The 16,283-nt window shown below is 48.3% G+C and overlaps 1 protein-coding gene across 1 annotated transcript; it reads left to right on the top strand.

Annotated features, from left to right (window-relative positions):
* Positions 1–3,600: 3,600 nt before the first annotated feature.
* On the top strand, positions 3,601–12,289 carry LOC131569167 (serine/threonine-protein kinase PAK 3-like). Its single transcript, XM_058821390.1, has 9 exons — positions 3,601–3,733; positions 5,536–5,599; positions 6,293–6,341; positions 7,109–7,221; positions 7,876–7,993; positions 8,676–8,775; positions 9,176–9,372; positions 10,710–10,847; positions 12,206–12,289. The coding sequence occupies exons 1-9, from the start codon at positions 3,601–3,603 to the stop codon at positions 12,287–12,289; spliced, it is 996 nt and encodes a 331-aa protein (XP_058677373.1).
* The last annotated feature ends 3,994 nt before the right edge of the window (positions 12,290–16,283 follow it).

Raw genomic sequence — 16,283 nt, 5'->3', positions numbered from 1 at the left:
AAAGGTGTCTTTGGCTTGTGGGAGTGTTCTGCAGTTTTCTTGAGTCATTCTTCACTTGTAGAGACACTGTTGGCCCAGCTGTGTTTTGGCTTTTGGGAAGGTTCAAACACCAGATGGGGAAACTTTCGGCTGATCTGTTTAGTGGTGAAGAATGAAGCTTTGGCAAGTGCATTGGAGCCAAGAGTGGGGGTGATGCTGCAAGTCTTTGACTGCTGTCTTGTGTTGCTCAGAACAGGAAGGCCAACCTGCAGTTGTTCCTGCTGTATCTGAGGTGAAATGGGCACCTTTGTGGCTGCGGAGCTGCATGGGCCTAAAGGACGCAGGCTTGCTGCCGGCCTTGAGTAGCTGCAGATGAGTCAGCGTGTGGCCAGGTGGCCAAGAAGGCCAAGGGCATGGTGGCCTGTGTCAGCAGCAGTGGGGCAGCAGGAGCAGGGCAGTGAGCGTGGCCCTGTGCTGGGCAGCGCCGCGGCCACAGCTGGAGTGCTGTGTGCACTGTGGGCCCCTGGGAAGCAGAGAGTCATGGAGGGGCTGCAGCGTGTGCACAGAAGGACAGGGGAGCTGGGCAAGGGGGTGGAGCACAAGGCCCGTGAGGAGGTGCTGAGGGAGCTTCAGCCTGGACAATGGGAGGCTCTTGAGGCACCTCCAGGCAGACTTCCATCAATCCCTGCATGACAGTGCTCAGCACAAGGGCTGTTTCAGTGCCAAACTTGCCATCACTGCATCCAAGGGCTTAAGATACTGGAGTGGTTGACACTTCCATCTTGTGGTTTGTGGGTTTCCTAGGAGGAAAAGCCCTGTTCATTTTCTCTTTTTCTAGCAAGCAAGGATGCTGCTGCACCATCTTTTCTGCCCTTATCAAGCTCTGGAAGGCATTTCGCACCCTTTTTTTACCTTGATGCAGATGGAGCATTTGTGTTTCCAAGCCTTCATGCATGGCCTTAAAGATCACTTTGGGTTTAACACTGTCTCTGTTTTTCAACAGCCCTGAGAATCACTGTGTGACGTGTTTGCAAATTTAGCCCGAGGTCAATGTCCTTGCATTCCATCTGCTCCTCAGAGATCACAGAAACTGGAAGGGGCTGGGCTGCATTTCTATTCCAGCCACTTTAGCACTGTCAGTGTGGTTGAGTCCAAGAGAACTTGCCCGAGCACAGATGCACAAAGAGTGCAGTTCCCACTGCAATGCTCTGGGTCTGACTCCTTTCCATAAGGACCTACAATCTCCACATTCCCCAAGAATGTGCTTTTTTGAGGAACAGGAGAACAATTTCAGGATTGCTGCTGATCGGCACACTGGCTACCAGGTTTGATGTGTGCAGCAACAGAGAGGGCAGTAACTGGAGATTATAGTAGTGAGATCTATCTGTCTATCTTCCTACCTATCTATCTATGTAACATTTACATAACTGAATCTTCCTGGCTCTGGCCCAAGGCAGTTGGGGATGCAAAGATCACCAAAAGCATCCCTTCTGGAGAGGATTAGAGACATGTTCCCTCGACCAATTCTGAGCAGGCAGAGATGTTTCCCCCTCCAGATATGATGGTTTTTCCATTCAGAATTGTTTTCCTCCTTAGGCTTTTTGTGTCCTGATGTCTCCTGTTAATTCTTTCAATTTCTGCCTGTCCTAGAGAGGTGCAACAATTCCATGTTTAGGTGGTGTTTGGTGACTCTGGTCATACATGCCATGCATTACATGACACATGGTTTCCTTCACTGGCTTCCTCAGGGCTGTGTAAGTGCATTCGTTCATGGGACCTTAGGAGAGTGTCTTTTTCTGCTGGTCAGAATTCTCAGTTGACAGAAGAGGGACTTTGGTCTTCCTCCATGTACTGAGGTGGCCATAGAGGCTCTGTGACCTCCATCAGAGATCTTTGCATGCATCCTCATCTCCTGAATGACCAGGTTTTCTAGCAAGAGAGTGGATGTCAGAAAGGCAGAAATGCTGGTGCAGGCCTGAAGAGAACATGAACTCCAGGAGTGTCTCTCACAAGGGCTGAGCTCACCCAGGATGCCACCTGCAGAGCCAGGATGGAGCTGTGGGACATGGTGGGGTGTCAGTCACTACAGAAAGACAAACAGGACATGGCAGAAGCAGAGGGAGGCCCTCACCAGACCCTTGAGAAATGCCACACCTTCCCTGTCAGCTGCCTGAGAGGCTGTTTAAGCTTCAATCCCAGATGGCCCCTGATTATAAGGCCAGGGTCACTTTGGAATCTGTGCCTCCTCTCGGGCAGAGAATGACCCAGCAGAGCAGCAGCACAGTGCTTTTGGAACGTGTGAGCCCAGCAGTCTTTGAGTCTTGACCCACAAAGGTCATGTGGGAAGTTGAAACCCATCTTCTCTTGCTTTCTGTGCAGGTGCTTCTAGAGAAAGAGCAGGAGCAGAGTGCTTCATCAGAGATGCCATGCCAGACTCAGGGAGAGCTGTGCCCAGCCCGAGAGCAGGAAGAGCAGATCAGGCAGCAGGTGGAAGAGCCACAGGAGAATGGCCAGGTGAGCCTGACTGGCCAGGAGACAGAGGGAAGGGCAGGAAGAGGGGCATAAACCAGAGCTCTTGGGACTGGGGAGGCCAGGAAGTCCCACAGGCACTGAAAGCACAGGGCCTTGGAATTTGCAGAGATCAGCCCTGGGACAGGAGGTTTGCAATGGAAGCAGATGTGGGGAGGGAAGCAGAAAGAAGTGGCTGAATAAATGTGATTTTGAGGCTGCAAGAGGAAAAAGCTGAGCTTGATGGCAGCTCCCAGTCACTTGCTCTGCATTTGTGTGCACAGAAGATCAAGGCAGAGCCACAAGCAGAGCTGCCCGAAGCTCAGAGTGCCATCATGGATGTGAAGAGAAAGAACAGGGAAGACATGGGAAGAATTCAAGAGGAGAATCTCCATCAGCACAGGAGCCATCAACAAAACCAGGTGAGTGAAAGAGTGGCAGCCACTCCACTCATGAAGTGTCCTTTCCCTTCTCCTTTACAGTCTATCAAAGGACATGTGCAGGCAGAGCTGCAGGACTCTGAGGCTAGCAACAGGGCAAGGGAGAAGAGGCTGGAGGAAGAAATGAAAATTGTCAGAGAGAAACTTAATCGCCTCCCTCAGGCTCTAGAATGAGTGAAAGTGGGATGCAGTCACTGCAGTCACCAAACTGGTGGTTTCTGCCCTTCTTGCCTTTCCACTCAGAGCAGCAGGGAGTGGGGCCATGCCTCTGAGTGCGATCCTGCTCTAGTGTGTATCACAGTCACTCTGAAGGACATTTCCTGGTGTGCTCAATCTCCACTGCTGCTCTGTTCTTCTGGCCTATTCCTGCTGTCCTTATTCCTTCAAGTGTTTGTACAGTGGAACGTGGTGACCCAGATGGAGGACTGAAACAAGCTGTCTGTATCCCTTGTCAATCTCTTCTTTGCCTTTCCTCACAGTCAACGACTCCTGGCTGACAGGGACAAGCTGTAGTGTCTGACTGCTTTGTTCTGTTTGACTTGAGGTGCGAGTGTTGACATCTCACCGGGCAGCCTGCAAAGAATTCCAGCCAATGTCTGGCAATGAAGGGCCCCAAGTTTGGAGTGAGGCACAGGAACAGTGCCCACCAGAAGTGCTCCAGGTCCAGCACATCATGGGCTCTGATCCTGCTGCCGCAGCAGCATCATCCCAAGGAAGCCTTTCTGTCGAAGCTCGGAGCTCAAGCTCGGGCAGTTACTTCATCTCCCTGAAAGAGGAGACTGAGAAGAAGCACCTGGAGATGCTGGGTACGTCTGGGGTGTTTCTTGTCTGAGGGACAGTGTGTTGTGGGCAGGTGTCAGCAGAGCTGTACCAAATGCTCCTCCTGAGTTTGGTGTCACAGGGCCATTTAGGACTCCCCAGAGGAAGTGCTGTGCTCCGAGGCAGCGAGAGAGAGCTCTGGGTGTTCCTGCTGCCTCTGAGGGCACCTTGGACTAGCTTGGGTTTGCCTGAGCTTCTCTCTGTGCTAAAGGTTGAAGCAGGGGATGTTCTGGGATCAACAGAAGGCTGTGACCTTGCAAATGATCTAGACAAGTCTCGTGTGCTAGTGCCAAACTGAACAGAATTTTTACTTTCCTAAATTCTCCTTAGACTCCTGACTTCGAACCAGTAATCAGAGCAAAAAACTTCACAGAAATGGACTGGTTTTGGAGTTTTGTCTTTTTGGTTGGGGACTTTTTTTTTGGGAGTGGGGCCATGTTTTTGTGTTTTTTATTTTTTGTGGAGGCCTTTTTTTTTTTTTCTGTGGCGGGTTTTTTTTGTGTTTTGGGTTTTTTTGGTTTATGGTTTGTGGGGCTTTTTTAGTGGAGTTGGTTTTTCTCCATCCTGAAAGCACCCTTCTGCCCCATGTCTTACTGATGGCATTTTTATGACTGCTACTGTTACCACTACTACATCTGCAGTTTATTTTGACAAGAATGCTATCTTTTTGTCAATAAGAACTATTTTGGAAGGACAACAGGTTACAGGACAAATAGAGAGCAAGAGATGTTTTCCATGTGCCCCCAAAGAAAAAAGCGATACTTTTGTAGCAACCTTTATTTAATCTTCTAGTTTTATGCTTATCAAGATGAGTCCAAGAGACGCATCCAAGTGGCATGATCAGATAAAACTGTACTACAGGCATTTCTCAGGAGAGAGCCTCCAGCCCAGCCATGGTATATTCCTCAGATCCATGGCACTTTTCCATACCCAATTCCCACTCTTTCCCATGACTGTTAGAATCCTACCCATTGGCCCAAGCCCTGCTCAGATCAGTCTCCAGGAAAACACATCAAGTCCTTTGTGATTCTGCAGCACAACCCAATGAATCTGCTTCTTGCCTGTAACAGCTGCCAGTGCTGTGCTCTCAGATAAGACCTGGTGGGGCTGAGACCAGAGCCCAGTGGATTCTGTGTCTGCTATCACCTGTTGGGACAAAAAGGGCACTTTTTGCCCACACACACCCTCAGTGTGGCTGATCTCAAAGCCCATCCTGTCGTGTCCTCAATGGGGGCAACAGCTTGTAAGAGGCTCAGGCTTGCTGTGGCTTCTTCCCACTGCTTGCCAGTGCTCATGCTTGGGCTTTGCCAGCCTTGATGTGCTAGCTGCCCTGCCCCTGAGGGCTGGAGGGACTGCAGAGGCTGCAGCCTTCCTTAGCTGGGAGAGGGGCATCTTTGAGCTCAGCCTGCTCATAAACAGGTCAGGCTCCTGATGCTGAAAGCCCCTTTGGGATCAGTTATAGCATGAGCTGCTCTGGTTTACAAATGGAAATAAATTCCTTTGGCCAACTGCTGAAAGGGTGGGGAAGATATCCTTCTCTCCTGGGAATACATCTCCCCATGCTTTGTTTCCTGTCAAGAGAACTCTTCAAAGGACTGTACAAAATCAGTCTCTGTGCCAGCCATCTGCACTGCAGGGCTGCCTGTCCTGTTGCTGTTGTGGTTGTGGTTGTTGTTACCCAGCTGACCACAAAGGGCTCAGAGCCCCAGACAGTGGGGCTGCCTTTTGTATCTCCTGGAAGCTGGGATCTCTGCTTTAAAGTCACCATCCCGCATTTTGTTTCCCTCAGAGAGAATGGTGAACCAGGAAAATCCCTTTAGGATATACACCGAAATGGAACACATTGGCAGCGGGTGAGTCCAACCACAGTTACTCCTGCACAGCCATGGCCCAGGTGTTTTTCTGGTGGAATGTCTATCCAGTGTGAAGTCAGGCCAGCTGCAAACATGTTCACACACTGGGGATAAGATGACCCCATCTCTCAGTGCTGCTCAGAATTTGTGAGTGTGCTCAGAAGGCATTGTCAGAGACATCTCCGTGCTGCCAAGGTCTTGCCTGCATCAAGGAACAGGACGTGGAAGATCTCCTTGTGTCTCAAGTGTGGGACAGCTCTGTGTTAATTTCCTTAGCATTTTTGTATGTCTCCAAATCATACTGCCCCATTAATGAGAAAAGAAGAAACTTGCTTGCCTGAAAGAGCAACCTAGCCTCTATCAAAGCTGTGTGAGATAACAGTTCCCAAGAACATTTCTTTCCCCTGCTTTGCAGAAGGAAATACTCTGTGGTCAGGATAGGAACCACACAGTTTAGAAAGTGAAACCCAAGAGGAATGACTAAACTCCCTTTAGAAGTTGAACCCCAGTGCTTCAGAAACAGGCCCAGTGCCCATGCACTGGAGGAGAGGAAAATGCATCATCTGCCTTCCGGCAGAGCCCTCCTGCCTCCCGCAGGTTTTTGACACTTCCAGCAGACATCTCCTGTGTGGGCTGGCTTTCACTCTAGGAGCTGAACAGCTTCTCCTTTCTCTGCTTCTGTTTTGTTTCTAGGGGTTTTGGACAAGTGGTCAGAGCACTCAACAATGCCACAGGAGGAGAGGTAAATGTCAACAAGCCCCACAGACTCTGCTGCACATGAGGGCTTTCCCCTCTGGTGTGAGCTGTGGTTGGAGCTCTGGGCAGAGCTGTGCTGAAAAGGCACAAGAAGCACAGACTGGTGCCAGCCTGCACAATACATTTGGGACTTTGTCCTCCTCAGCTGCCAGAAGGAAGGCACGGAGGCAGCGGTTCCTTTCACAGAAGGACGTGCTCACTCACTCTCCATTGCTAAAACAAAGGTGGTGCCTTAGAGCACCTCACTGCTCTTTGGGGCTACAGCTTCAGAGTCCTGAATTCTTATTTCTGGCTGCCAGCAAATCCATCTGAAAGCTACTGGTAGTTCCTTAGCCACCTGCAGTGCTTCACTTGGGAACTGCACGTAGGGAGAGATCTGCAAGGTGTCCCTAAAAGCCCTAAGCCATGCCCATAGCCCAAGATGTATGCACAGAGTATTAAGGCATGGATTACTTCTTCTGAATCCCAAACAAAGCAGCAGAGAGTGTGGTCAGAGGTTTGTGGGTGATAGCTGAGACACCACTGTTACCAAGTGGACAAGGCAAAACGTCAGTGGCCCCACATGTCCTGTAACTGTCCCCCAAGGGAGCAGAGAAATGGGCTGTTGGAATGTCAGTTCCTAATTACTGCAGTGCCTAATCACAAGGCAGTTTGGCACAGCTCAGCTGTGTCATTGCAAAATCACTTGCTCCATGTGCGTTGTCGTCTCGTGCCACCAACTTCTCGAGTTACTGATTTTTAATGTCATTTTAGGTGGCCATAAAGAAAATACATCTTCAAGGACTGAGAACGAAGGAACTAACTGTTAATGAAATCATGATCATGAAGAAGTGTAGGAGTCCCAGTGTTGTGAATTATTTAGACAGGTGAGAGGTCATGGTCTTATCCCATCAAGGGGCATTTACATACAGCAAACATGAGAGGTTAAAAATCCACTTTGGTCAGTGGCAGAAAGTAGACCTGTTAATTTTTATTTATTCATATTTCTTTACTCATCTCCAATGGATGTGAGGAGAGTGCATCTTGTCTGCATGAGTTTTCCCTGCCACTTGTCGTTTGAAAATTATTCCAAAATTACTGAAACCTGGGTCAGCTGTATCTTACTAAGTCAACACCCTCAGAGTACATTGCCTCCACATTTTTTCGGGATTGATTTTTTAAAGTTTCTTAAATGCTGATGAACCATCCTAAAGTGGACTTCTCTTAGATCGTTGCCCCTCTTTGTCATTGCTGGGCATGCCAGGAAGACTTGGTGCTTATTTCCAGAACCACCATGCCTGACAGGTTTTTACCTGGGCTGTTACTAAACTGCATTTTTCACCTGCTGGCCATCTAAGACATCTCTAAGACATCTCCTTTTTCACTGCTGTGCCTTTCTCCTCCAGACTGCACAGACTGCAGATTGTCTATTCCTTTGATTCTGTCCTAGTCACAAAGGCACCTGGAAACAAGAAACTCGGAAGCAAAACATCAAGGTAGTCATGCATGTTTATCTCCCCGGCCTTGTTTCCTTCTTTCAGCTACCTTCTGGGTGAGGAACTCTGGCTGGTAATGGAGTACATGGATGGAGGCACCCTGAGTGATGTCATCCGCAAGACCTTCCTGTCTGAAGACCACATTGCAGCCATCAGTCGGGAGGTCAGCAATCCCATCTGTGCTTCTGAGGCCTTGGGCAGGATTGTCTGGGAACAGGGGCTCAGAACAGGAGTGATTTCATGTGCCAAGCTTTGTTTCTGTGTGGCTGGTATGCTATGGGCAAGTAAAAGCATCTCAAGTGAAAGGCCTGCCAGTGGCCCTGCACTCACTGTACTCAGTGCCAGTACTCTTATCTCCTACTGTTGTACTCTCGCTCCGCCTCTTGTATTTGCTGTTCCCCATCTTGCCTCGCTAAACTTTTTTCTGTCCTCACTGCATTCCTTGCCTGTTAAAGCAAAGGTGCTGGTGGCAGGATTTGAAACAAACAGCAAAGAAAAAAGTTAGACTCGATTCTCTCAGTCCTTAGCTAAGAAGGATAGAAGTGCAGCCAAAATGCTCTTTGCTTCTGAGCACATCCACTGCAGCAGGAGTCATCCTGGCTGGTTTGCAGGGGAAAGTCTAAAAGAGCAGGTGCTGTTGCTCTTTCCAAAGCTGACATGCCTTTCCTCAGAAAGGTCCTGCTCGGCAAGTGTTGGAGCAGCAAGCTCTTCCTCTCAATGGCACTGTGTTCTGCCATTACTCCCCATTCCCCTGGAGCGGGAATCTTTTAGATTCTTTGTTTCTTTCTCGTGTGATGAAATCACATCACTCATTTTTGCCCTCCTCTTTCTCTTTCCTCTCTCAGTGCCTGCAAGGACTGGATTTTCTTCATTCAAACAATGTGATCCATCGAGATGTTAAGAGTGACAACATCCTTCTCAGAACCGATGGCTCTGTCAAGCTGAGTCAGTAGATTCTTGGTCAGGTGAAGCGTTCCAGGGATGTGGGTGTGGGGCTGCTTGGAGTGACAGCCAGCTCCCCAAAAATGGTGCTGGTGGCAGCGCAGGGACACCCACTGTGAGCTGAGGGCTCAGTTGCCACGTGCACAGAGATAGGACAAGGAACAAGAAGTCAAGAGTAGTGTTATCCTGTGTGTGTCCAGGAAGAGGGAGGGAGCTACAAGTCTAAAGTTTCCAAAGAACAAAAGCCTCTGCTGGAGGCAGTGTAAAAAATCAGGGGATTTTTTAAGTTGCCATTGTCAGGAGATTCAACAGCACATTTTCAAACCTCTACTGGGGAATTCTTTTGCTTGCTTTCCCAATTGCACAGAATTAAAATAAAACCAGTATTTTTCTTTCTCCTCAGCTGATTTTGGCCTCTCTACTCAGCTCAACTCTGAGCAGAGCAGACCGTGCTTGGTAGCCGGGACTCCTTGGTGGATGGCGCCTGAAGTGGCGACAGGTCAACCATATGGCCCCAAAGTGGACATATGGTCTTTTGGAATTGTGGGGATTGAAATGTTAGAAAAAGAACCTCCTTACTGGGACCAAAGTCATGCCTCGGTAAGCAGCAAATACTCACCGATCCCACTGTCTTTCTCACCTGTCCCATTCCCTGCATGCCATTGGACAAAATCCCATTGCCATCTGCTGGAACTACTTCCACCAAGGTCCCCTCTAAAAATGTCCCTGCAACACATCAGCATCTGCTGTAGATTTGGATACATCAGTGGTCGAACTCAAGCCTTACCACATGCAAACAAACTCCATTCTCAGGAAACACTTTCCTTTGGGTTATAAGTGGTTCCAGTTCTTTTGTCTGTGGAGATGGCCCCAGAAAAAGGAAACAAGCATCTTAGAACTTCTGTTATCTTTCCATAAATGAAGGAAGGAAACCCAAACCCAACAAAGTTTCTAAAACTGTAGTCTTTAGAGGGGAACCTAACCCAGTGTGCAGTTTCTTCTCACTGGGAAACATGCCTGCAACCTGGGCATGAGTGTGTAAAGGCCACTGAGTCTCTTCTGCTTCTTGTGCAGTGCTGCTGTACTGCATTTAGTGACCATGTTTTTTCACAGCCCAAGGCACGTTCTCTGTGTCACCAAGCCAGAGCCTGGTGATGTGGAGAGCCTGCCAAAACCTCCCGTTTGTTTCCTGGCACTTTCTGAGATGGGCCTACCACTAATGCATTGACTTGAGTAGCCAAATGAGCAGAGGGTGACCATAGGGATGGCACCTCTCCTTCTTCTGACCATGACAATTTTGTCTTTTGCTGCAAAATGGGAAGCTGCAATTTTCAGACTGCTGAGAGACAGAGCTGCAGGTGGCACCTGTGTGCCCAAGCAAGCATTTCCATCCCAATACACCGCAGCAGGCATCTTAATGTGGCTGTGTTGAAGATGAGTTTGTAAATCTTTATTTCCTTACCTGGGGATTACCTGATGGATTTTCTTTCTTTTCTTCCAATTCCCATTGTTTTCAAGAACAGCACAAAAAGCTTGATGAGTTTTGTTCTAAGGCACGTGTGCTTAAAGGACCAACAAGCAGTGCAGAGATGCCTTCCATGAACTAACCCTTGAAATTAGTTAGTATAGCACAGTCCCTCTTCCATAAAGCCTCTAAAACTGGTATGAATCCTCAGAGAAGTAAACATGCTTTTGCTGATGTAGTTCCCACTAACTAGGTCAGTCAATGAAATCAGCTGCCAAGGCAAGATCTGTGGGATGGTGGAAAAGCTGTGGCCGCATCAGGGTTTGGATTTTTGGTTGGGAAAGGAAAGTCATCTCTGGGTCTCTGTCAGGGCAGTAACTGCCACTGAGGAACAGAGGCTAAACAAAGGGATCTGGGAGAGCCTTAGAGATGTGAAAGCAGCAGGTGGAGCCTCATGGGTTTTTTTCTCCAGGCTCGACGCCTGATAGCCAAAGTAGGGACCCCAAAACTGCAGCATCCCAAGCTCCTCTCAGCTTTGCTGCGTGACTTCCTGAGCTGCTGCCTGCAGAGAGATGAGGAGCAGCGCTGGTCTGCCAAGGAGCTCCTGCAGGTAAAATGTGAAGGGGCTGCAGGTGAAACAGGCTCTGAGGGATGGGCTCCTCCTCCACTCAAGTCCAAGACATCAGATGAGCCCTCTTCTTCCTCACTTCCACTCTTGGGGCTCTTCAAATGAAAATGGTGAGGAATCCTAGACTGGGCTGGGCTGGCAGGGCCCTCTAAAGGTCCTCTGGTGCAAGTGTCCTGCAATGAGCAGGGACATCTTGAAAGAGAGCAGGTAGCTCAGAGCCCTTTCCCACCTGACTTGAAATGGTTGCAGGGACGGGGCACCTACAAGCTCTTGGGGCAACCTGTGCCAGGGTGGCACCATGCTCCGAGTAAACAAGTTCTTCCTTAGACCTACTCTGACTTGATCCCCATTTTGTTTAAAAATATTCACCCACATCCTATTGTAATTGGCCTAGTTAAAAAAGATGTCCCCCACGTTCTTCAAAGCCACTCTGAAGTCTTGGAAAGTGGCAATAAAGTCTCCCTGGGGCCTGTTCTTCACAAAGCTGAATAACTCCACCTCTCTCTACATTTCCTGAGAGGAGAGGTGCTCTGTTTTCTGTTTCTGTCACGCTCTTAGTTTTTTAATTTGGTGCTGTGTTCAGTTTTACCTAATGTCAAAAGAATTGAAGTAGAGCAATGCAGGGTACAGAGACATGAAATGGAGGTGCAGGAACCCAAGGAAGCCAGTCCCAGCTGAGCAGTCAGAGATTTGGCTGTGGGCAGGAGGGGCTGTGGGGGTTCACTCTGAGCCTCTGAGGGGCCCTGGTTTGTGCCCCCCAGCCCACCCTTAGAGGTTTCTGCCACAAACAGAGACAGCCAGGAGGGACTTGTCCCAGCCCCATCTGCTGCCTGGCACCCTCAAGCAGACGGGAACTGTGCCAGGGTTGCTGCCAGGTTGTGTGGCAGAGTGGGAACTGCAGGGCCCAGTGCCCCTGGGCTGGCCCTGCTGGGAAGGAAGGTGCCGACCAGCACACAAGGGGCAGGGCATGGAAAGGTAGACACTGCTCTGTCTCCCTGCGGAAATCAGCACAGTGCCTGTCTTACAAAGAGAGGGACCAATGAGAGGCTTTGGAGTTTCCTGAAAAGAAGAAACTCCAAGGACAGAAAGCACCATTTCTAGAGCACTGGCAGGGCTAAAATCTCAGCAAGATGAAGACACCTGTATAAATGGGTGAGTGAGATTCTGGGCCAGGTTTGCCTGTGATGGCAAAATCCTGCACATCAAGATGGAGGTGTAGACGGTCCCATTGTTCCTCTTCCTGCATCCTTCTAGGGGCAGGAGCAATCCTGTGAAGCACTGAGCTTGGAAAGTCATGGTTCATTGTATTTTGTTGATTTGGTTTTTTTCCCTTTGGGCAGCATCCATTTGTAAGATATGCTGAGCCTGCGTCCAGCCTGGTGCCACTGATTATTGCAGTGAAGAGGAAGGAGACAAAAATGTGACAATCACATCAGGACCATTTATTTATTCCTAAACAGGTTTAGAGTAGGATTGTAGGTTAGGACTAGGATTAGGATTAGATTAAGGATTAGGATAAGAATAAGGATAAGGATAAGGATAAGGATAAGGATAAGGATAAGGATAAGGATAAGGATAAGCATAAGGATAAGGATAAGCATAAGGATAAGGATAAGCATAAGGATAAGGATAAGCATAGGCATAAGGATAAACATAAGGATAAACATATGGATAAGGATAAGGATAAGGATAGGCATAAGGATAAACATAAGGATAAACATATGGATAAACATATAGATAAGGATAAGGATAAGGATAAGGATAAGGATAAGGATAAGGATAAGGATAAGGATAAGCATAAGGATAAGGATAAGCATAAGGATAAGGATAAGCATAAGGATAAGGATAAGCATAGGCATAAGGATAAACATAAGGATAAACATATGGATAAGGATAAGGATAAGGATAAGGATAAGGATAAGCATAGGCATAAGGATAAACATAAGGATAAACATATGGATAAACATATAGATAAGGATAAGGATAAGGATAAGGATAAGGATAAGGATAAGGATAAGGATAAGGATAAGGATTAGGGTTAAGGTAAGGGTTAGGGTTAGAGTAGGATTGTCTAATAGGACTGCAGAATAGGATTGAAAATCAATAAAGTTTCTGAAACCACAACTCACCTTGAAGATCCCCTTCCTTCTCACTCTGCGAATGAACTCCAGAATTCCATCTGAATTGTCTGTTGTTTCTTAAAGGAGGAAAGTGAAACGGTGTCTTTGGTATGGTGTCAAAGTGGGGAAGGATCTTCTTCAGTCATCCTCTCCAGACCAGACTGCCTTTGGAATATGGCCCACTGGTCAGTTTTTGGCCATCTTTGGTACTTCTATTTGAGGCAGAAAGGACAATGGCATTTGCAGGCAAAAGCAAAGGAAGAATGGGGCAGCCCAAACATCTTATGCAGATGCAGGCCTTCAGCTGTGACTGGAGAGCATTGGAGCTCCTGCCACTTGGACTTGGATCCCTAAATGCAATAATCTCTTTGGCTGGAGGAAAGCCTTGATCAAGTGAGAAAGCAGAAAGATCAGAGAGGGTGCTCGGGAAGGTCTCCTGTGGTGCAGAGCTGTCAGCACCTGTGAGGTGAGAGCGGGCCCGGCCTTGCCCGGGCTGGAGCCCCAGCTGAGCCGCGGCCGAGACAGGGTGGAAAGAGGCCCTTGGAGCTGCAAGAGGCAGCAGCCGGGCCCTGGGTGCCTCTTCCTGGGAGCAGGCGAATCCTCTGCCCTCAGAGCCCAGGTGGCAGCTGGCTGCTGCCAAGGGGAAGCGCAGCCGTGCTGGGCACAGCCCAGCCTGGAGGCATTGGCCATCTGCAGTGTGCCCAGGAGCAGAGAAAGGCCAAGGGCAGCCAAGGGCCGCTGGGCTGGCGGAGGATTCCTCCTCTTCTGCTGGCTGCCCTGCAACTCCTGGCAAAGGCCAGCAGTGTGTGCAGCACTCTGGGCACCAGGGCAGGGAGCCGGGCTGCTCGGCAGGCTGGAGCACAGGGCAGCCTCCTTCAGGCCCGGCACTTGTGCCAGGGGAAGCGAGACCAGCGTGAGGCAGGGACAGCTTGGCAGGGCCCATCTGCAGGAGCCAGCGCCTCACGCAGCTCTGGGAGGAAGCGCCTGCAACCCTGCAGTTCTGCACTGAGCCAGAGCAAAGGTGTGACATGCAGAGTGTTTGGCAGAAATATGCAGGCCCACCAGGCCAGCCTGCTTTGTGCTCTCTGGCGCACAGCAAGGGCTGTGCAATGCAGCTCTGAGCTCCTGGGAGAGAGGCACATCAGGGATTTGCCTGAGGCTTGTGCTTGAGGAGTGAACTGATTTGGCAGGGGGCAGAAGGGTTTCAGTAGGCAATTTGTGTTTTCTTCATTAATTTCTGAAAGAAAGTCATAATGTGCTGCACACAGGTAGGGTTATTAGAAAAGAAAGACCTTATAAAATCAGGCCTTCCTATTGCTATGTTTGCTCAGTTATCCCATCATAAAAAAACCCCAAACAATATTAAAAGTAGTAGCAATTTTAATTTATTATTTAAAATAAAAAAAATTAAAAATTGGTTATATTATATTTGATTAAAATAAGGGAGAATTTGGTTCCAATAATAGCACATAAGCAAAAGATAACCACGGAGTGTGGAGTGCAGGGCTCTGGGACCCTTGCCAAATCATGTACGAGCTTGCCAAGTGAAGATTCTTCCTTATATGCCATCTGTCAATGCCATCTCCTCCCATTTTCGATTCAGCACACTTCTACCTCCGTCCTCATTATCATCTTTACCACGCATGTGCCACCACTCGGTTTGGTGGTCGCACAAGTCTTTGGGGGTCATCTGAGGAAGATTTTGTAGTCTTCCTCTTTGTCCTTTAATTCAGCTTTGCGTTACACATGCCCACCAAGCCAATACAATGTAAGCCAAAACTAACAAAATTACTGCATTTAGGCATCAAGGCAATAAATCCCTTATAATTAGCATTTTCCTGGGACACAACCAGAGTGTCCCTTCTTTGTTAGTTTTTAGCAACCATTATCTCTTGCTTTCCTCCTGTTCCTGAACATCTGCGGGGAGGGGGGGGAAGGTAGAGCCCCGCCTCTCCCTTTTTCTTTGGCATTACAACTTTTTACTGTTTTAATATTTCTAAATATTAATTACTGTATCAATATTGATTCTTGTTTCAATTTTTATCAGCATGAATCATACCTATTTACCACACTATGGTAAATTCCCAACTGTCCTGTTGCATCTTCTACATGCAGCCAGCTAACTTCCCATGGGAATAGTCCTGAGTGCAGTTAGCACAACAAGCTATTGTGCTGACAAAACTGTTTGCATCTGTAATAAACAAGAAACCTGTCCATGAGCGTGCACGAAAAAAAATGTAATCACCTGAGTAAGAGTGAGTCTTAGAAAGTGTGAGTCTTAGCATGTACACACTAATACACCTTCTAAGCAATAAATTGTGTGGCAAGGAAACTACCAGCCAGTTGGAGTTGAACACGAGGTCTGTGAAAACAGTATAAAAATGAGTTATTTGACTAAAGAATTGGCTTTCCCTGCATGAAGAAACTGAGTCCTGGCTGCTTTATTGACACAGCAATGTGGCTTCACTCAGCAAGAGCACTTGCAGGGTGTATTGATGAAACACTTGTGTTTGATTCCCAGAATAGGATGGAGAGGCATTAAGTCCAACAAACAGGGCATAGTCTTTTCAATTCCTTTAGCTTTAACAGGAGTGCTGAACCACGTATTCCCCCACTGCAGTGCTTACTGTGTGCAAGTGGCTATCTTGGCCTTGAGAATAAGGAGAGTGGTCCTGCTAAGAAGGTAGCTGGAATGCATTCAGGGGGAAGAAAGTGTTTTTAGGAGGCTCTTGACCACCAAAGGAGAATTTGAGGAATGGGAATATTTCCCAAAGGACTGTGTCAGGAACTGGAGTTGTGTCCCAGGCCCTGCCATATTTGATCCATGTTTGAGCAGGTTGACAAGACAATGAAGAAAAGTGTCTTGTTTAAGAGCTGGGACCTTGAGCCTTGAAAGAGAAACAATGGATTGGTCAATGGGTGGGCAGTCAAGCTTTGAAAGGAGAGCAATGCACAATAGAGCCCTTGGTGGCAGGGAGTCATGGAGTCATCCTGAGCCATCATCTCACACGCCAGGCATGTGTGAGCTGATGCTGTAACTGGGGAAATTCCGCTCCTGAGCAGGAGATACAAGACCTAGTTCTGGGCTGGAGATTTGAGAAGGATGAGATGCATAGCGTTTTGATCAAGGGGATGTCCTGCAAGTGCACTGCCTACCTGCCCCTGCTGCTGAGCACCAAGCTCCAACTCCTTCTCCAGTTGATTTTTGGGAATCCAGAGGTCAGTATGTATTATATGCTATTGCAAGTAATGGAATGAATTTGCTTTGCAAGCCCAGTTTTGTCCTGGGTTATTTTGT

This window comes from Ammospiza caudacuta, chromosome 29, assembly GCF_027887145.1.
Source record: "Ammospiza caudacuta isolate bAmmCau1 chromosome 29, bAmmCau1.pri, whole genome shotgun sequence".
Classification (NCBI taxonomy): Eukaryota; Metazoa; Chordata; class Aves; order Passeriformes; family Passerellidae; genus Ammospiza; species Ammospiza caudacuta.
The sequence above is the reverse complement of the archived record's forward strand: the minus strand, read 5'-3'. Positions and strand labels throughout refer to the sequence as shown.